At 38.8% G+C, this 22,943-nt stretch overlaps 1 protein-coding gene across 1 annotated transcript in view; it reads right to left on the bottom strand.

Annotated features, from left to right (window-relative positions):
* Positions 1–4,544: 4,544 nt before the first annotated feature.
* Positions 4,545–22,943, bottom strand: part of OFCC1 (orofacial cleft 1 candidate 1) — a gene marked incomplete at its 5' end in the record, with an annotated part of 20,828 nt that continues 2,429 nt past the window's right edge. Inside the window, 4 exons of the mRNA XM_033519290.1 lie at positions 4,545–4,550; positions 5,333–5,502; positions 10,023–10,106; positions 13,332–13,418. Of these exons, the coding sequence (XP_033375181.1) occupies positions 4,545–4,550; positions 5,333–5,502; positions 10,023–10,106; positions 13,332–13,418 (347 nt within the window). The remainder of the gene's footprint in view (positions 4,551–5,332; positions 5,503–10,022; positions 10,107–13,331; positions 13,419–22,943) is intronic.

Raw genomic sequence — 22,943 nt, 5'->3', positions numbered from 1 at the left:
ACCCTCATTTAAAGTCTTGGTAAATGTCAAAAAGTATGTTTCTGCTGAGGAAAAGTCACCTTCACCTCTGCATTGCTCTTAGGTGTGTACATTCCACAAGGGTTATACTCAGAACGGGCTGTACAATGCTTAGTACGCTCAAGCTTTGCTGAGGGGTGGTCTGCAGGTACCATCAGGATATAAACAACCTTTGAGGTCCCTCACAACCCAAACCATTCTGTGATATGACTCTATGACAGTATTATCCAATGGGGTAGAACATGCAAGCAAATGTGCTTTGGTGTTTTACATCACTGAGGTGTGATTCCACTGGTTAAATTCATGACTGGAGAGTAAATTTTCCATATTACATAGCACCAAGTTTTACCCATGTTCTATCCACTATTAATGAAAGGAAAACTGATTTCTCCATCATCATATAAATTGATCTCTGTGACTTGTCAAGGAGTCAGAGCAGTGATGATAATGACCCTGTAAGAGTATTAGATCTAATACCCTGAGGCATTAACCTTTGTTTAACCAAAAGGTAAATCTTTTGATGAAAGACAACATTTTATTACTATCCACCTGCAACAAATATCTCATTTCTTACTACTATAACTCAGCTGCTGGGACTGAAGAGCAAAACTTGCACTTTACATTCAAAGGCTCTTGAGTAATTTACATTGAGGTCATGGATCAAAACTGATTATATAGTGATGATGATGAAGTCCTGCAAGGTGCCATGCCCTGCAGAGAGGGGTAAATGTAGCAGCTGAAACTGGTAGAGAGAGATGGAGGCTGTGAACAAATTACCCCTGGTAAAGAGTACTAACCAAGTTGCAGGAGGAGGGTGGGAAAACAGGAAAGGTGTTCTTGGCTTGTGGGGCAGTACTGATCCTCTCAGTCACCCCATTATTATTTTTTCTGAGAGAACCTACGTAAAACTGAGTAGTCACTTTTATTGTCTCTGTTCAGAAACAGACAAGAACTCTAGAGCTGGTGTTTTCCCATGGAATTTAAATTAGAATATAGCAAGATTATGTTGCCAAAAGCCCATCAAGTTCAATCTCACTCCAATCACCACTGTTTGCTCCATCTTCAGCAGTCTGTCATGTTTTGAGAGCACCGCATCTTTAAGCAAACACGGTAAGTCAGCATTGTTTCAGGTATTTCCTTGCATATTTCTCTGCCCTGTAAGATCAAGTTCCACCCATAAGCATGTGCCCCTGCATTGTCTCATGACAAATGGTTTTCTGTGGTGCTCTGAATATCCAGCCTTGGTTGCACCTCCTCAGTTTCTACCACAACACAGTCCCAAGTTTTGATTTTCTTGCAACAGAGTTTATTTTTCTTTATTAAAAGCAAATGTAATTCGGGCCTTTGAAATCCTTGTCTACATGGCAGGTCACACAAAACAGCACTGCTTTCCAAATTTAATATTCTTTAATGTATTTGTTAACAGAACATTGACATCTGCTTAATGCTTTCTTTACAAGAATCTACCAGATCTCCCTTTGTGCATTTCTTGCCAACCTCAGCGCTCAGTTTTTTCATTTACAAAACAGGACATGAAGTAAGAAACAATACAGCTTAAAGTTCCAGAGCTAAAATCTAACATAAACCCTTTCCCAAAAAATATTTCTTTGAAAAATACATCTGCCCTTTCAAAAGCTTTGAATCATGGTCATCTCACGCACTGAGCCGCTGTTTAAACAAAAGCCACCCATTTTTTGTAATGTTACAAGGCAAGGAAAAACAACAAACTATGGGATAGATAGCTGATACATAGCTATCCTTTCCACGCCAATGCTTCCAGCAATGCTCCAGCGTAAATCAGGTGCCTCATTGGAGAGAATTTTTGGCAGCCTAAAAAGAAACAGCAGCGACTCAAGTGTGTTTCTGAACCTCTCTTATAAAACCAGTCTCACATACTGTAAACTCTCACTTGGTATTTTTAACCCTTGGGCTCCCATGGTTTTTTTTCATTTTATCAAAACAAAGGAATGTGAGGGAGATGGCTGTTAGACTCCTTTACTCGGCCCAAGGGTTAATTACTCAGTTTTGTAGACATTTGAAAATATTATGCTACCTTTAATGGCAAAATTGATAGAAGCTTGTTTCAGGCTCACTTTATGTCATTATGGCAGATTAAATTAACTAATCATAAATTATGCTGGCTAAAGTACATCTGCTACTCACTAAACCTGCAGAGAGAAGGGAAGGGTTTTTTCTACTGAATAAGAAGTAAATACCATGCACAAAATTAAAGACTTTTACAAACCAATAAACATACGTTCAAGCAACAAAATCTGGAAGCATCCCAAAGTCAGCAGCAACAGATTCTAAGGACCATGGCAGCAGTCTAACAATGAACCTGTAGCTGTTGTGGAAAAGCATCAACACTGTAGTGCTGCAGGGGTATACCCATGGATCAAAGAGTAAAGATGTCCATTAAAGAATAAAGAAGGTTAATTAAACAAGAATTAGCATGCTCACATTATTGCTAGACGTCTTTGAATAGCAATCTGACTGTAGTGGGTTGACCGTGGCTGGATGCCAGGTTCCCACCAAAGCCCTCTCTCACTCCCCTTTGCAGATAGAAAAGGGAGGGAAAATGTAAGGGAGGGTTCATGGGTTGAGATAAGGACTGGGAGAGATTGCTCACTAAAAACCAGCTAGAATTGGGAATGTTAATCGAATTTATTACTGACAAAATCAGGGCAGGATAATGAGAAAAAAAATAAGGCCTTAAAAACACCTTCCTTACAGCTCTCCCTCCTTCCTAGCTCTACCTCCCCTCCACACAAGTCCAGGGAAACTGGGAATGGACGTTACTCTCAGACCATCACAGGTTGTTCCTGCCGCTGCTCAGGGAGGGGAGTCCTTCCCCTGCTCCAGCTTGGGGTGCCTCCCATGGGAGACAGTTCTCTATGAACCTCATCAGCAGAAGTCCATCCCATGGCAACAGTTCTCCTCAGACTGCTCCAGTGTCACTCTTTCACACAATTTGGTCCTTCAAGGACAAGCTGTTCCAGTGTGAGTCCTACCAGGAAACCTGCTCCAGCATATCTTCCTCTCCATGGGTCGGCAGGTCCCACCGGGACCACGTCCCAGAAAGGGCCTCCCACAGGATCACAGTCTCCTCTCAGGCATCCATCCTCTGGCTGTGGGTCTCCTCCACAGGATCTCTGCATCCCCATGGATCTCTCATGGGCTGCAGGGGCACAGTTGCTTCACCATGGTCTGCACCAAAGGCTGCAGGGGAACCTCTGTTCTGCCATTGGGAATACCTCCTTCCCTCCTTCTCCACTGACCTTGGCTGGTGTCTGCAGGGCTGTTCCTCTCACATAATTTCATTCTGATTTCCTCTGGCCAAAATTACAACTGTGCAGTAGCTTGCATTTTTTTTTTTAAAAATATGTTATCACAGCGGTGTTACCACTATTTCTTATTGGCCCGGCCTTGGGCAGTGTTTGGTCCATCTTGAGGCCACCAGGGAATGAGGCTGCTAGACATGAGGGAAGCTTCTGCCAGCTTCTCACAGAAGCCACCCCTGTAGCCGACCCCACCACTACCAAAACCTGTCCACACAATCCCAATACATGATGTTTGCAGCATCTACTTCCAATGTCAGCTCTTCTATTTTCTGTTCAAAGGGACTGAATACACCATTTCTCTAGGCTTTCAAGGAAGGAATGGATGTACAGATCACTGATCTAGAAGACAGCACAGATTTTAAAGGGATCCTCTTATTACTGTCTGTATTGCAGAATGCAGATGTGGCAGCTAATACCGTGTCAGTGGGAGTAAACTCCTTAACAAGGCACAAAAACTGAAGTTAGAGATGTGTGCCACAGGCACTTAAGACCTCTTTGTTGCAAAGCAAAGAATGAGACCCTCTCTGAAAACTCATGGTAGACCAGCTCAGTCAATCAATCAATCACATTAAATGAGGATTTCCTTTCTTTTGAACTAATATAAGGAAGAAAAGCACTATTGTATTGTATTTCCTGTAAATTCACATATGTAGTTGACAATTAAAAATCAGAATGTAGTTTTGGGGTGACCAGATAGATTGTGTCTAGGAAACAAACTCTGCTGAGCACCTCCAAAAAGATTCCAAGTTAGATGATCAGACATGTGACCATGTTTAGAGGGAGGTTAAAAAAAGTTTTAACGCATTTATTGTGTTCCTTCAGGTGTCACAGAGCCTCATGAAGTTTTGGGGGCATCTGAATAGCCCAAGCATAGTTAAAGTGCAAGCTCTCAACATATTATAACCTTCTGGAAAGGTGCAGCACTTTCTGTTCACCTATTCCCAGGTTCATTCTCCGTCAGTACCTTGAGGCAGATGAGGTTCTTAGTACCATCTCAGTTCTTTTCCCTCACAGTTCCCTTCCATTTCACATTCTCTGAAAAGTATTACCCATACCACCTTCCATGCATGATGCATACAGCTATAAAAAAGTCCCAAGGAATGAAATATAGCTACAGAATTTAGAGGAAAGCAGTAAGGAAGAGAATTGTGTCCCTCACCATCATGCAGAAGGGAATGATAAGGTTTAGTCCTGCAGTGGAAAAAAAAAAAAAATCTAAAAACTTCCCCTGAAAATAAAAGAAAGCTTAGATCACCATCAGTCACTGGATAACCTATTTTAAGCCCATCAGAGCCAGTGCGCTGTTCTCATGTTGCTAATTAAAAATGATAGATTCATCAATTAATCTCTCTTCCTGTCCTCTAGTCTTAGTATGAGATTTTTCAAAGGGACAAATGGTCATTAGGTGCCCACTAGTATCATTTCAGCCCTGCAAACTTGTGCCTTTGTCAACATGAACCAGAACCTGTCCCTTTATGCTATAAATGACAGAAAAAAAAAAAAAAACCTTAGAAAGCTTTGCCACCCTGACAAACATAACAGATTTATAATGGGGAAATAATCTTATCCTCTGTACAATGAACATTGCTACATAAATCCTCCAATCCGAACTTGCTCACTGATGAATAAGCCTCTGTTAAATGTGGCAGAGAGAGATGTCTTAGACTTAGTCTCTTGATTGAAACTCAATTGCAATATTACTACATAGCAGTCAGAGATCCTCCACTATTTAGGAAAGAAGCCATGAAGGCAATCTATTTTTATTCACATTGAAATGGAGACAAAGATAAAGGTCCTGCTGTTAGCTTAGCAAAGTGCCAGTCACATAAAGCATGCCAACGACAGTGGTTATCCTTTCCTTTCAATATATGTGTCGCCAGGCAGAGAAATAGAATTGGGGTGTACAAGGTTAACAAGCCAGCATCATGTTATGAAGCAAGTGATAAAATTGTCTTATAGTTCTTAACTCTGACCTGTTCCAGTGAAAAGCTGCCAAGCAGAATTATGTCATCCTGAACATCTCTCTCAAACTGTTCGATATATGAAGGAATCTCTTCATCTTCAAGCTCCCTGTGAAGGTCACATGCCTTACTGGAGCTGACAGGCGTTACAGCGTCCGGAAAATCTTCACTGACGACACGGCCTGCTTGAAACAAAAGTGGCAGATTATCTCTCAGCAAATGGGAGCTCATTCACTGGGTGCTACCTTCTCGGTTAATATGTTTGGCCCACCAAAACTTTAACTGTGAAACAGCACCAGTAACACAACTGACAGGTGCCAAGTGTCAGTACCAGGAAAACTGTCCTCAAGTGCAACATCTGAATTCAGGTACAAATTTAGCATGTGCAGCTTGTTCCTTAGGAACATTCTAAAATGTATGATCTACATTTCCACTGGCACTTTGCTTGCATGTTAATCTTAAAGGGACAGGGATTTGGAACAACTTTGGCATTCCGTCCTGAGGAAGAGGAGTAATAACTGCAATTGAATGGGAGTTTTAGGTGAAGCAACATCAAGAATTTCATCTTCCTTTCAACTCACCCCAAATGATTGGATTCCTTTCCCTGGGTGTACATGTGTAGCTTCTGCCTAATTAATGGGGTCCAGTTCTGCTCTCACCCACACCATTCCCCTGATTTCACTGCAGAGACTTATGCAGAACCAAGGGTACATGCATCACACAAATAAAAATCATTCATAAAGTCAGCCTTAAAAAGAAATTTATTTTTTTTCAGTTTAATTGCTCATGCTATATTAAAAATAGATCTTCTCATTGATATCTGCTACAGTACTAGCACTAGTTTGGATCATAAATAATGACAACTATTTTTGCTCATGTTTTCACATTAACATCACTAAAAGATAACAGATATCAGATTGCCCACATCTGTCTGTCTTACTTCATATTTCTGTGTGTAAGAATTCTGTATATTCTGTCTGTATTTTATAGTTCTCTGTGCCTATCTCTTAAAGAAAATGCCATATCCATTTATTTGCTTCTCTTTGTCCATCCTATGACATGAAAGCAGTTAAAAGAGAGGGTTTTTTTCCTCACTCTCCTTTGAAGTCTTTCATTCCCTAATGAAGACCAGAAAAGGAAAGATAAAACTAAGGCTATTAACATTTCCAGTTTTGCTCACTGCTCATTGTTTAATGACTTTAATTGTTGAGCCTCCCGAGAACTTAAATCACCTCAGTGCCACCAACACACAGGAAGTAGGGTGGGTTTTCTATTTAATTGCAACAGGATACGATTCAAAATCATGTTGGGGGAAATGTACAGTAGATATAAACAACTCAAACCATTACCTTAGGGTACACATCTCTTCATGTAGCACTTTACAAACCTAATGAAAAGTGATTTGACCTACAACTATTAACTGCAAAAACAAAACAATATTTACATTTAAATTTACTGTAACATTAAGGGTTTGGCTAGGAGAGAGAAACCCCAGGAAGCACAGGAAAAAGAAACATTGCCAAAAGCACAAGATGGAGCATTGCTTGTTCCCCTTGACGCTGTGTTGTACACAACGGGCCATATGCTCAGCTTGTATAAATCAGCTGCTTTACTGCTTTCACAGGAGCACTGCAAGTTTACATCCTGGGAAGTCAGTAGATTCCTGTCTCAAGGTATAGCAATAGTCAAAAAGGGAATAAAACCATTTATTTCAAAAATATAAATATGAACCAATTCATCAAAATATGCTTTTTCTTTTTTGCATTTCATGTTTTTGTGAGGAATCATATCAAGCAAACTCAATTTTGGTGGAAAACATTGGACTCACTAGCACAAGTTTTGTCAAAAAAGAGCAAAGGAAGAGACAATTTTCAAAAGCCTTTTCAAGGGAAGCAGCTCTGAAAAACAGAGTGATAAATTACAACTTAGATTTAAAAAATATTTTATTAAAAGATACATATGCTCATTTAAGCACAGTTGTTCATTTGCCTCAATTGGAAACAAGGAGAGAACAGGGTAGTTCAGCTGATCTATTCCTGCTGCAGTGGCTTTGCAAAGAAGCTTCTCAAACTTGGTCAGCATCAGGTGGGTCCTTGCTTGAGCTGATCCACAGGTTGGAGGATTGAGGTGGTGCCCCAGAGCAATACTTGACCAAAAGAAAAGCAAATAAATCCTCACTGTACAAACGTAGCCAGCATTAAAATTTCTACTATTTTGTACACAGATGATAAAATGGCTGAAAATTCATTAATGGATTGATAAACTAATTAAAAACTTGCTACTTGAAATTGCTAGCATGGGCATCAAAAGTTTTCCTTGCTTTGGATGTACCTAACCCTGAGAGTCATGCTTTCCTTGTAGCTTAAATTACTTCAGCACAGGCTTTATTTGCAGATGCTGGGCTGTAATTAAAACATTCTCTCTGGTCTTAGTTTGACTGCTTGTGACTTCATTTACTTCTGTATTTTTGCATAATCAGATAGCAGAAGTTTATATACTGAGATTGTCATTTAAAGGGTATATTCAGCAGCAGACTACACCTCAGGGTGGATTTGATGCATAAAGCTGCAACAAACTCCATAAGGAAAAATAATTTTGGCTACCTGGTCTAGAAAACTGTGTACAAATTGTATCTAAAAAAGTTCAGTGCTGAAGGCTTGTGCAGCAGTTTCAGAAAACTAAAACTCTGCAAAACTTGGCACATTAATTTTTTGATTCTTGCCAAAGAACAATATAATAGAAATTACTTTTTATGGCACTCACATATCATCATTTAAAATGTTCATGCATCACAATCTTATATTGACAAAAATGCAAGGTAAAAATATGTAGTCTATATCTTTAAAAACAAACAACCAATAGTGCCTTTTAAGTTGTCTTATAATAAGAAGTAACACATACCACAAGAGTGACCAACAGGTTAATCAGTGACAAAATGCTTTAAATATACAATTATATAAATCCTGAGCCATGTTCTTTCCATTCCTTTGGAGATCATCTATTAATTAGGACTGTATGACTATGTGATTTTTCAGCTCAGTGGCCAAATGAAGAAACGAAGCAGTTCTGTAAGAGTGGAACCAAATGAATCCTAGTTTCCTATGGTTTTTCTGATGCCTAATAAGGGTCAAACTCCCATATTAGCTTTTCCCTCGGTGGAGACATTAATAATGCTTGTCTGCTCTGCTCAACTGCCCACTTCCATAAAACTGGTAAGGAAGTCATACCTGTGAGACTTGCTCCCTGTTAAACAAAAAAAAAAGGGTTGGAAGTGACCAACTAGTTCAACTACTGAGAGAAAAAAACACAGGCAGAAATAAATACACCCTGATACATGCTCAGGGGTGGAAACTGTACAAGCTTCACCTCCCCAGAAAAATCTCTCTTTTCTGGATTTGCTTCATCCAAGCAAAGAAAAGTAATAAATTCAGCTGGAACAGTGTGCAGCTTCACCCACAGGACCAGCTCTGACACCCATCGTGGCACTTTCAAGAAATAAAAGCACCAAAGCACAGCTTGGGACACAGGATGGCAGTGGCCTGCAGTGCATCCCCCATTTGCTGCCCTCACTCCTACACAGGGGGCTCTGATGTGCACATGGAGTGTGAGACACACATGCCAATGCATTTGCTTGCCCCAGAATTGACATTAACATGGGAAAATTGAGATCTTGCTAATAATTTGTTAAAGGCTTTTGCTTAAAATATCTGTATGAGTTCAATTGTGATGGTTGCACTTTTCCCCCTTCGCATTAAAAATGAAAAAATGAGATGAAATGGGTTTCAAAGATGTAACTGATATGACCAGTGCCAGTTCAAGAGATTTTGCAAAAGAAAACATTTGCCTCTTCTAGAACAAAGTTGTTTATGAACTAAATAGTCAAAAAACAAGTTGCAGCTCCTGGAGCTCCAGTGTCATAGGCAACCACCGCTCTCTCTGACAGAGCAGGCCCATGTATTGCTGAAATACAGCAGGAAGCCTCATACAGATACAAAGGACACAAAACAATTCTGCACAAAAGACAGCTGCTGAAAAAGGCTTGTACAAACTTCACTTCTCCTAGGATGAACCAGAGGAGAGCAGCAGACATGGGGCGTGTGAAAAGGCTGTGATGGTAAAGGTCTCATGAATCAAACAGATTGTAATGTAATGCCTGTAATTGAAGTAATGCCTGTAAAAATAAGTGAAACCAAAGTAAGGCTGTTTGCTTGAGGTAAAGAAATCTCTTCTCATACACTTTGTTTTTACTGTAGATGGAACATCAACTTGTATTTCCTAACAAAGGCACAGAAAACACTTTCTTACTCATCTGTTGGTGTAAATCCTTGTATAGATAACCTGAAACAGTGTCACGTGACTCATGCATCAGACAAATTTCCCATTCGTGTTTAGCAGCTTAAATAAGGATTTTGATTTCTAGATCTGAGCACATAAGTAATGATATTTCCAGTCTTCCTTCCTAAGTGTGGAATTCAACATGCAGTGAAGCAATCTAGAGAAAGCACGCCACTTAAGTTACAGTTAAAACCACATAAACATGACACAAAACAAAAACATTTGGAGAAAAAGGCCTTACAGAATTGCATTAAAACCATCATCCCTTTGACTTCTGAGTTCAAGGGGATGGATTACCCTCTCTTGTCCCCCCATGCAGACTCAAAAGAGTTTTATTTTATTTTATCCAATTGACTTTGCTATTTACCTTGGAAGTCCAGCATCTTGTTTTCTTCATCTAGAAGCTTCATCAGTTTAGAGTACAGGATTTGCTCATCAAATTTCACAGGATCTTAAAAAAACAACAGTGAAACAACTACAATTTCTTCCAGTAGTATTTCAGGGAATATTATTTTAAATTAAAATTAAAGGTATAAAAATACAAAAGTTAGGAAGTCCTTTGACACTTGAAGATAGTTTTTACAATGCTAGTTTCATAACTCAGAATAAAATTACAGTCACTTTTCTGATGCAAGAAAAGTCAAAATAAAATATATAGTCATTTACTTTTAAATGGTAAGCAATATTATATGTTGACCTGTACTGACACTGGTTTATAAATTTTACGTATAGAGTAGCTGAAATGACTGTTTATATTTAAATTGCCAGATGAATTCTATTTGTCTCTTAAAAATCAAAGTACCCTATTTATTCTAATGTGATTTTGGATCTTCATTAGAAATTTTACCTTGCTGTCAATAATACTAACACAATATCAAGTAGGAGTAGTCATTGCAATACTCTATGAACTTTGAATTTTTGGCTGGTTAGTCATTCAAATTTTCAGTAATATCTGCAAATTTTAAAAAGCAGCAAAGGATATGCATGAAGCTTACCTGTTTCCATGAGACCTAGGAAAAAAAAAAATAAATTACTTAAAGTTTCTGTATTCAAGGGAGAAATTATCAATTGGGACCATTTTCTCTCCAGATCTCCCAGACCCTGACTTCTCCAAGTTGCCAGTGAAGACAGGCAGACAGAAATGCATGCAATGCAGGTGGATTGAAGTACAGCTACATGCAAGCTTGAGTAGCTCTTTTCAAGTGCTCAATAGAATCTCAAAGAATATGCTTTTTTAATCTGGAAATTTCAGAGCCAGGTTACACTGATCTTTCAAAGAAGGTAGTGGCTTCTGCAAACTTCCTCTGAAAGTATAAAATCTTACACTTCTTGTAGCCTGCAATGTTGAAATGTTCCTTTGGGAAGCGGCACAAGGAAATCCATAGTGGGACGTTGTTTGCTCTCAGGGCACTATGAACTCACACAAATTTCTAGAACCAATCTAATTTATCAAATATAGAAAATATAATTGCCAATATCTTCATTTTCACAGAATAACCCATTAAAGAATAGTTAGTAGATGAAGATTTGCTTTTCACCAAATATTCTCTTCAGGCATTGAGCTGGTTTTCTAAAATTCTAGGAGTGTAACTTGAAAGTGTGCCCTAATTTGTTCACGTTTTTCTGGTTTTACTCTTGCTCATGACAAGCTGCTAGCCAGAAAGAAGAGGTAAACCAGAATGGTTTCCAATCAGGGGATGACCAAGCTTTAGTTCAAGTGGTCTTTTTTAAATCCATCCACTACATACAAAAATAATTCCACTCATTTAACACTTCTGCAAGGAAAAAGAAGCCAGATAGTGAGCCTGGTTTGTAAGTATTGACAAATCAGACTGCTTAAGGTAGGAAGACACCTCTAGAATCCATCTAGCCCAGCTGCCCTTGCTCAAACAGAGCCAAGTTGCCCAGGACCATATCCAGGCACCTTTTGAATATCTGCAAGGTATTTTTTTTGCTCTTGGCAGAGGTATTGGTAAATATAGCATTATAACTGCACAACAGACATCCACACAGCCAACCTGAGGCTGGTATTGCAGATATTTGACTTTTTATAAGCAAGTGTTATCCCAACTTTTAAGTAACATTTTTGCCAGGGAGAAAAAGGAGGAACACCAAAAGACAGCTTTTCACACATGGATGTCAGGCTTAGCATGACATGCAGTTGACTAAAACCACCTCCCCATTCCAAACCCTGGAAGTCAATAGACTAAGAGCCTGGTCCAAATACCCAAATAAATAAATATATATATAAAAACCCCCACCACACAAATACAAAATCAGCATTTATGGTTAAGTTTATCACTCAGCCTCTTCAACACAGTCAAGAAAATGTTTTCTCCCAGTGAGAACTGTATTTCCGTATATCCCTTATGTCACCACTCTGTCCCTACACGATTTCAGGCATACATGCACAGATGCATAAATCTAATCTGCTTTTCATTCCCTGGTTATGAAGCAGATCATGACTCATAAAGCCCTTTCATAAGATGAACCAAGGCAGGACCAACAGGAAAAATATCTTTCCTCTAAAAAAAACTCTGAGCCAGAAGTTGACTTCCCAGGTATTGTTACACTGCTATCCTACACAATGAATGGGGAAGTTATTTGGATTAGATGTAATTCAACCTTGATCAACCTTGGGGGTTTTTTTCACCAGAAAACAGTAATTCAAGTTGGTTATATGCAATAGAGCCTGTTTTTTTCAGTCACATAAGTTTTTGTCTCAAAAGTTTAAAACCTCAATATGTGCTCAAAGTTTCTTGTGACTTTCAGAAGCGAACAACTTTGAGACCCTTTAGGATAGATAACTTTTTTTAGCTCTGAATACAGCTGTGCATCTGGAGAGTCTCTGGATGAGCACAGGCTTTAGGAAAGCAAGAGGCTAGCAAGGTAACACAGGAGAGCTGTCTCTCGCGTGCTATCAGCTTGTTAGTTCTTAACAACAGGAGCCAGGCCAAAGCACCCAGCGCATAGCTAAGCACTTCATTACCATGATGATGCTCTTACTTAAGTCCATGCAAATTCAGGCAGGCCCGTTCCCACCCTTTTTTATCTAAAAGCCATGACAGCAGAGGAGAATTTCCTCTGCTAGACAATACCTCCTGGTTAATCTCTCTCATACCTATGCATAACTTCTGTTCTTCCAGCTCTGCAGAGTCACACCCTCCCAGCGGTTGCTATCGCCCACAGAGAGCAAAGCTAAACATCTCGGCTAAACTGGCAAAAAAGAAAACCAAAAAAACCTCCTCATGCACTTTTATTCACTCTGGGGTTTCCTTCTCTTAGGCAAACACACATTCAACTCTGTAATAAAATTGCTCTCCAAGGAGGACTTTGGGAGCAGGATTGTGAAAAAGCTACAGCTTCACACCCAGTTCTGGAATAACTTCATTAATTAAAAGGAATACGGTGTAGACAATGCTTTCAGAGCGTGCTTCGTTTTGCTACAGTAGCAGAGTGAATACAGAACAGCCTCATTTTTACCTGCCCATTAACTCACTGTCCTTGATCAAAGTCTGTGTATACTGCCCACCGTGTGCAGAGCAGTTAAGGCTTAGAATTTAAATTGTAAACCTCAATATTTAAATAGAACTGCATATGTGATCTCTGACACCTCATTTTCATGAATGGAAAAGAATATTCTGACACCAAAATTACATACTTAATTCTGCCTCACCTTCCTCACTGACCTCCATCCCACACTGCCTTGGGTTTATTTCCTCACCCATCAACGGGTCAAAGTAATTTCTGCTGTATTCATTTCCTGTGGAAAGCACATGAAGTAAGGGTCAGCGATTATTAGAAGCACATGAACTAAAATGTTAATTTTGAAATTGACACCAGCAAGCAAGGGGGCATTTTTTGCTACTTTACAAGCTTAATTTTTTTAACAAGTCCTCTAAGCCTACTGGTACTGCAATTATCATCTTGTGAAAGGTCAGAAAAGGTAATTCTGGAAACAAGTGCACTTTATGTTACTTTTTCTTAAGAACTAATGAAAAAAAATTCTCAAATTTAGATGGCAGAAAGATAAGATTTTTTTTTAAAAAATACAGCATCCCCAATATAAGCCAAATTATTTGTGAAACACACTGTACAAGTGGATTTTCCATACTGCAAAGGAATTTGTATTTCACAGCTGACCTCTCCAATTTCAACAGTTTTAAATTTCACCACTGAGCTTTCAACGTCTGGTGCATCTTTAATACTGTATTGAACCAGAGAAGTGTTTAATTACAGAGGAGATACCAGGATACTGCCTCATTAATCTGAACAGCAATTATGTTCAGTTGGACTAGGTAACTAATCCAAGATTCTGATGGAATAAACCCACTCATTTGTTTATTTTAATAGCTACTCTTACCTGCTCTTTAGAAAATAAACAAATTTACAAAAAATAATTTACTAAAATTATCATAAAATAATACAGCATCTAGCTGCCTAGAACAACTCATGGTAAAAGTCAGAAGAATTTTCCTTACACAAGGAGGGAGGGCAGACTTTTTCCTCAAAATATATATTTTCTTCAGCAAAAGTGCTACACTCTATTAAAACCATCTACATGTTCTCTGGGTTTGCAAATACTGTCAATAGTTATTAAACAGGAGGAAAAAAAGAAAAATAATTAAGTCCATAACAAATGTTTTAATTGTTTGAACAGAGATAGATGTATATCCTGGAAAACACATAAAAGCTAAATGTATGAGGGGGTTAATTCATCCAAGATACACTATGGTTGTCTACAGTGTATTTGTTTTAGGATCAAAAATAATCCAAGCAGCAGCTCCTTTTCAGAGACTAAATGAAACTTCGATATGAAACTAGGTTTAATTTATATTTCTGGACTTGCACATTTTGACTGTCAGTCTCTGTTCCTTCAATGTAGTAAGTACAAGAACTGAAAATTTGCTTTACCTTGAGGTCTCAATAAAGAAAAAATAAATGAGTTTCATTTTTGTTACTTTATCTGTCAACAACTACTAGGCTGGTATGAATCTTGGCAGTATGTAATCAAAGTCTTATGTACTGCAATAACAGAGCCATTCTACCTTATTCACTGTAATTGTTTTTCTCTAGCACAAAGCACCATGATGTTATATGAACACCCTTTCACATGTTGGTAAAATAATTCACCTACGTGCTAAAAAAGAAAATGATGATGCATTTCTTTACTCAATTACTTCATAGCAGTAAATGTAAATTGCTGGAACGTGTTTTACACCCATATAAAAAATATTCAGCTATGGCACAGGCTTTTTTCACAATCTTACTATCACAACAGCTTTTATTGAATTTTAATATCCCATGTGAGTCTGGTGTGAAACTTTGAGGAGTAGACTTTTGGGCAACTCTTCTGGACAGAATAATTGGCATTTAGAAGGAAGTGTCATGTTATATATGAGTCTGCAAGGCATGGAAACCATTATTCAAAAAAAATAGATACATTGACAAATACCATTAAATTGCTTGCTCTCTGGTCCTCTTTAAAAAGAAGAACAACCTCAACACTTTGAGGAGTACGAAATTTTTTTGTCCAGGGCTTTGGCTCTGTCAGAACCACAAACAGCTGCTGACAGAGGGTTATGCAGAAGGAAAAATAACCACCAGGCTTGATTTCTTCAGAGCAATATACACAATTTAAAACTTACATAAGCAGAACAAGTGGTAAACACCAGAATCACCTCCTCACAGTGATTTTATAGATAATAATCCATTTTTAACTGCAGAACTCCACAGAAAGCATTTACTGAGGCTTCCAGAAGAGCTGAATCACTCAAACCTTAGGTCACTGTTCTGGGCAGGGGATGTTGCTCTTTATGGGTTTCTTGGTCTTTTTTTCTCCTTCAGCTCAACACACACATTGAGAAGTGGTGTGACCAGGAGGTGTGAGCCCTGGGCAGGTCCTAAAATTATTCAGGGGCAGTGAGAGTTGCTTTAGTTTTAACATACAAAATTATCAATTTTAGTCAAGATAACACACTGCCCAAGGCATTTTGCTAATAACATTTTGTGAGCATGTGAACAGATTACTAATAATTTCACATTTGCTTTTGGAAATATTTGAAAGTGTATAACATGTAAATTAACAGTCCACTAAGGAATTCACATTGCTCTGCTTTGTGGTATAAACACAGTAAATGTTAATTCAGAGCTTGCTTGTATTTTGAACAGAACTGTATAGCTTGGTGCTCCCAAAAAAGACCTGGCCAATTTTAGAAACTTGGGTCTCTGCTTTGATCCAGAGGTTTCCTCAACCCCATTAGCTCAATTTGAAGACCAGTTCATCCCTCAAAATTGTGTTGTTTCATGTAGAAAACACAATGGGTAATTCAGGAAATCAGAACTAAAATGAAAACCCACAAATTTTCTATACATTAAAATAAAAATTGAAAGAAGGGTGTTGGCACAACAGTGACCAGATGGGAATTTGTACAGTTTAATTAAAGTAAGAGGAGTTGCTAATAAAATTAGCATAATCCTTGGATGTAGCCCATGGGACTGTACACGAATTACTAGGACTGGATGAAACTTAAAAGATGGCTTTTAAACTAAGATGTCTGTAGTCAATTATGCCGTCTATGTCCTGAGAATACCACACAGGAAAGGCATGACTAAGCTGAATTTCTACATTTTCCTCTACTCCACAGAGAGCTTAGGTAGTCTGTATCAATTACACATGAAAGGTATAGCTCGGAATTTGGATATCAGGCAATCCATTTATGTTGTATTACTGATCTAGGCTTTTAGTTTAATGAAAGAATAGACAAAACTCTGTTGGATTTGTTAAATGCCTCCCAATCACAGTAAAAAGTAAGGAATTATCAATAGCTAGATGACTGACTACTAAAAGTTTGAATAAACAATTACTGGTACTTTTTTTCAGAGTGAAGCTGGATTTTCAGGGTAAAAAAAAAAATTTGGCATGAGCCATCTTTCTTTAGAAGACAGTATGCAGATTATGGTCTGCACAGACTTGCCATACGTAACAAGTCCCTTTTCAGACAGCAGCATGGTCAGTGTGTGTCTACCAATGACTTGGGAGAACATTACTGGGCATTACTAAGGCGACTCATAGAAGCCTTTTGCATCAGATAAAATAAGACAGAGGCATTTTGGAAAGATCAAATTCCAGCCTGAGACAGCATTTTGACCCAAAGTGCTTTTGAAACATAGTGATGCAGCTGGGAATGGAAAAGAGTAGTCCTCCTGTCCCACACCTGACTCAAAGCATTGATTTCAGCTGCAACTCCTATTAGGGAGCATCACAGCGAATACTCACATCCTCCATTCAACAGAACTGGACTTATTTCCTTGGGGATACTTTTCATTTTACTTAGCAGACAAGGCCCTTTGGGCAGCCCAGACTGAAGGCGCCGTGATAACATATTTCCCCATTTCTCTGTGAGAGCCAAAGCAGTGTCCTGGGTCAGACTTGAATATCCTCAAAGTGACCACTTCCACTTGGAAGAACCAAGACTTGGGATTAGAAGGAAGGGAAAGCAAGGGTCCCACTTCCAGCATTTCCACTACTTCATTTACCCTTCCTCAGGTCGTGATGGGTTTATGACTAGCACTCTCACCTGTTTTCATGATTCTGTACCTTGATTACATTGATAAAGTTTGATATCTACGAGTTCCTTATTTGAGCTTTTGATTCCACTGTGGGCTTTGAAAAAAATCTATAAAGAACTCTAAAAAAATCATTCAAAAGGATTGAAGAATAAAAGAGGAGAAAGAAGCCTTTCACCTCAAAAAGAATCTCACATAATGCAGAAGCAAAGAAGAATCATTAATGAAAACTGCATAAATAATAGGAGTTCCTGCACAGTGAAAAACTAAATGGGTTTCCAGTGAATTTATAAGTTCTTACTTCATATAGGCAGTGATTTAAAAGTGGTAAATAAGGTATATTTGAAATTTTCATGAGAAAAACATTTGAGCTTTTACTCCAAAATTTTGTGTTGCTAGAATTACTGATATCCAAATGTTAAGAAGATGCTAAAAATAAAACTACAGTCATGTAGAATATAGTGATTAGAAATTAGTCCAGAAAACAGTGCTAACTTTACATATTCATTTTTTAAGGGGAAAAAAAAAAAGGAAATAATGTGAGTTAGTCAGAAGCCATACTTTCAGTTTGGGTTTTTAATTATTATTACTGATATAATATAGGTCACATTTATCTCAGCTCATGTACATTTGAAATATACATATCTAACATTACTTTCTATATTATATGTATAGATAAATATTTTCTATGTAGATCTAAAATAATATTCCTGGGGTGCAACATAATTCCAGAGTATCAAATATATGGAAGAGTGGTAGGCATTTTTACACAGAGCTTATAATTTTCACCAATAGCAAGCAGTATTCAATGAAAAATTATATGCTAATGGCACCACGAAGAGCATTAAGCCAGTGACTGGACTGTAGATTTTATCTTGAAAACACAGCTTGTTAAACACTACCAACACCAGGAGACTTCCTAATGTTTAAAAAAAATATTTTAAAGGTACCACATGTCATTCTCCTTATCCTCAGTATGAGGATAATGAGGAAATCAGATAACTGTGTCTTATGTTCATATTGCAAGCCTTGAATAAACTCAGTTGTCAGCTTTGACAGGACACTGGCGAAGGGATCGTTCCTGAGCCTGAGCAGTGCAGATCCTGCTGTGCCTGTCCTGACCCTTGAAAAATACTGCATCACACTCATGGCACCCACAACTTTTTAACCCCCACTCCACTCCTGCAAGACTTACCACCTTCTCTGCTGTTTAAACAAAGCTACAGCATGGAAATTAGTTCTTTTTCCCTCTTTTCTTTTCCTGCAGGCAACAGAGGGCACTGTGCCAAGGGATGCCAGTGTGAGACCTGCTACTTTTCCTGGGGAAACACTGCTGGTTGAGGATGTGAGAAAAAGATTTACTGATGATGATGGAGTTCATTTAGGAACAGTATTAAATAATGTGACACATGTCAATGGGGAAAATGGATACTAAGCTCTCCCAGGCTGACAGGCTTGGCTGGTCCCACTCTATGCCAGCAAGGGGACTTGCCAAATTTTGAGGATCTGACAGCACTATTACAAAACAAACAATTTCCAAGTGTAATAAATTATCCTTAAAAAGATATATTCAGTCACCTTCTGAAAAAAGTGTTTTCCCAATTATAAAATGAATCCATTCTTCACAATTCTTCTCCCCCTACCTTTCACAAATTCAATTTTAGCACATTACTTAGATGAGCGGTGTGGTATCCCTGTTAAAATTGCATGCAATGGATCACGTTTTGCACACTACATTACACCTTGTGCCGTTCTGCTGATTTCAATTGGATTACACATTGTGTAATTCAACGCAAAATTACTTCCAATGACAACCCTTTTATTCCTGTGCATACATGGTGATCCATCATGCCCTGCATACCAAGTTTGGCATTTCCATTTCAAAGTCCCTGTTGGAATCAGAAAGCATGGAACCACATACATAGAACTTGAATTATTAGATATAAACTTTGCCATTGTTTAAGGAAAAAGAGTGTACGGTTTTGATTCATATTTCTGGTCCCATCTTTTATGTAAATCACTTTGTCCAACACAAATCAGTAGTGATGCAAGCTCCCATTTCTTTCACATGCAGCACAAAAAATGAATTTACAGCAGATGCCTATTTTTTCACCTGTGTTTATTGTCTCTCCAGTTGGTTCCTACCAATTCTTTGGAATAAAATTTGACCTTGTACAAAAAGTGTCAGCCTCTAGTTCTCTATTAACTGACTGAACTCAATGCAGTTGTTGGTACTTATAACAATCTGATATCCTAGATGGCTCCTTCACAAAGACAGTTTTTGTTTGTGTATTCCCACATCAAGGTCCTTGCCAGGTTACATTCTTGAGCAAGGAAGGCCTTTTATTGTGCTGACACATTTGAACAACCTTTGTCAGCAGCTGTTCTTTAGCAAAGGCTTCTCTCTAATTTAGCTTTTGGTAAGGAGCAGAGATGCTCTACTTTACAGTGGGATTTTCCCTGTAGGACACGTGCAGCACTGTGTTAGGTAGACCCAGCCCAGCTCTGTAGCTTGGAGGTGATGCAGCAGAGATCCACGCAGACACTAATTTGCTCCCAGAAGCAGTGCAGCCATGCTAATGCCATTGTGTACCTGGGCTAATTAGAAGAATAGTTCCTGGTCTTCAACTGAAAAAGCTTTCTTTCCCTCCTTTTTTTCTTTCTTTTTCTTTCCCCTCTCAGATGTTGTTAATCTCTGTGGGCAAATTTATTGGAGCATGATATGAGATGTTAACAGTGTCTGTTGCAGATAAAATGGTAGAATTAATTAGAGCTTTTGATTTTAGGAGATAATCTAGTTTTGAAAAAGAAAAGATTTGTGTATTGGGGATAATAGAGGAAAAAAAATGAATGCATCTTGTCATCTGGAGACAATTTTAACTTGAATCATCAATATTTAGGGTCAGACTGCCTCAAGCCTTTTCCAAGTGCACAGCATACTGGAGAACACAATTAGCCTTTCCTTTATCTTCCTTGCAAAACCTGCAGAGTATCAAAGTCTCCAAAGGTGTCTATGCAGCCACCAGCTACAAAGTAGGCCATGCAGAGGGAGTATGCTCAAAAAGCCCCCTCCCTGGATACTGCAGCTTGCAGTTGACACCGCAGAAAGATCACATTGTAATTTCATCTGACATATATTCTCTCTGTATGGCTGGGCTGTAAATTTTACCTATCTTGTGGCAGTGTGAACAGTGCCATCCCACTGGGCTCTTCTCAGGACTAGCTAGACCAAGTCTGTGTATCACTGTGATGAACACTAAAAAGCACAAACTGGTATTAGGCACTTGGACTTTTTTTCTGATAACAGCAGCTGAGGAAAAAATGTACTGAATGCTAAAACACAATAACATCTACTTTACAGGCCTACAGTCACATGCTAAGCACAGTAGTCCTGTGTTCAGGGATTGCTTGTGACATATATCATCCATCTGAAGTTGAGCAATTGCCCTTGTCTTCTGCTGTCAGACAAAGATGGAATAATTCCTGCAAGTTTAGAGCTCCTGTCATGATAGTTTGCTGGAAGCTCTTCTGTGGGTAGAGACTTTACCAAGCCAGCCTGAACTTTAGGACACCCTACAAAGTATTTTGGGTTTAAACCCCTCTGGAAAAAAAGAGAAGAACTGATATTGGCTCACCTTGAGATCAAGTGTCTGATAACTGAGGAACTGGTGGACACAGGTTCTTGAAGATTTGGGTGATATAACCCCAAATGTTTTAAATGTTTTTCCTGGGGAAATTTGTCTATTAGGCCTTCCATTGGGATTACGATCATGAAAATCTCTGTGATTCAATGTTTGATGAGGGGGGAGGGGAAATGCAGAAGGGTTGGTTGGACTTAGCCATGAAGAAAGTGAGTATTTTAAGAAATAAAAAAAATTGCACAGTTTGGCAAGTACAAGGCTGTTGCTAGACAAACTTAATTCCACAAGCAATATGTGAAAGAAATGAAGGTGATAGGAGCAATCAGAAAAAAGTCAGCATATAATCCAGAAGAGAAAATAGGATAGAAACCAATTAGTTGGCTGAAAAATCAGGAGATTAATCTGAGTAAATAGTCAGGCAGTTCCCCTGGGTCATTATAACATTTAACAACAGTACCAGGACTTCACTGATGATGAAGTGCAAAGAGCAGAAAGAGTTACTCAGTGGCCTAGTCGTGAACAACAGTCCTGAACAACAGGCCAGTGATGATAAAATCTGGAATTTTGTCCATCATGAAAAAATAGAACAATGAAAGATACAGAATGGCTTAATGAAAAGAGGAATGGACTAAGGATCAGAGCTTTTATTTCTCTCAAAGGTCTGCATGGTGACAGAAGAAAAGGTCTCATGCTCTGCCCCAGTTTCCCCACAAGCAAAGGATTCAGGAGGCTTGCACTCTGAGTCACAAGAATAGCCCCCACTAATCTAATTTGAAAAGTGAAAAAGTCTTTTTCAAGGATACAAAAATACAAAAAATTCTTAATAAACTTCTTGCAAACAAGAGCCAGTTTGCAAACTCTTCTTGCTAGAAGATATTTTATTATAGGAGAAACAAAAAAATGAAAAAGCACAAACAAATATGTGAATTAAGCTCTTTGGGGGCAGATTCAGACAATTTATAATGTCATGGGCCTTTCCACTCTCTACTTAATCTTCAGGTAATGGGTGTTGTGTAGAGGAGACCCCTGTGCAGACAAATAGCCAAATTCCAGGAACAGGTTTTAAAGGCTGTCTTGAACATGCAGCTAAATACTCACACGACTTCCCAGTAAATGTAGTATGGAGGTGTGCAAAAAGACATCTCCAAGTAGGTGGAGGTTTTTCTAGAGAGCACTTCCCTCTGGCAATTGCTGACAGAGGAACAGCCTGTGACACTGTTGCCAGGTGGAGGAAATGATAGCAACCCCTGTGGCTATTATTTGCTGCCATTAACAACATGGGCGATAGGTGGAAAGATAATGGAAAGGCAATGCCATCTCTCTGCCTTGCCTCCAAGTGCTTAGCCTGAAAACCCAGCCTGATGTTTATATAGTGTTCTCAACCTGTAATCTGCTAAATCCTGCGATTAAATAATTTTGCTCAAGGTTATAACTGGTTTTAAGTTGCACAGTTTAACACCAGGCATTAGAATTGACAAATGCCATTCCCCATTGAGTAAGCAACTGAACTTAAGCCTGGGGGCTGAGAGCTGGAAGAGCAGCCAACAGCTGTGAAGGGAGGTAACTCCAAAAAAGAAGAGCATTTTATTAGCATTGGGGGAAGAGGAAACAAGGGAAAGGGAGCAGTGTAGAGCCCAAAACTTATTTTTTGCATGATCTATGATGTTGTGCTTGGTGTCTGGGCACACCCTCCTAGACAAATAGCTTCCAGCATGGAGCACAAGTCTTGTGTTCCAGGTGGAAAAAAGGGAGAATTCTCTGCTATCTCTTGTGAACTGCATAATTGTTCCTGAGAGCAGTGAGGAAGAAGAGAATGCTATGGAAATGTTTCCCCTGTGGTAGAAGATGGCAATAGCGTTCAACACCACATCTGTTTTTGCTATGAGCTGAAATGACACCAGCTATGCAAAGTATCTATGAACTTGGATTAAAGGAAGGTAGTCTCGATGAACCTTGGGCTCTGGAGGACCCAGACCTCAACAGACTGATGCATGAAGGCATAAACTACCTGTAGACCTAGTCTTCAGTGAGGACTGTGAAATATGACTATTTATACATTACTACATTAATGTGATACC

This window comes from Parus major, chromosome 2 (genome assembly GCF_001522545.3).
Source record: "Parus major isolate Abel chromosome 2, Parus_major1.1, whole genome shotgun sequence".
Taxonomy (NCBI): domain Eukaryota; kingdom Metazoa; phylum Chordata; class Aves; order Passeriformes; family Paridae; genus Parus; species Parus major.
Note: the sequence above shows the minus strand (reverse complement) of the source record. Positions and strands in the feature narration are given on the sequence as shown.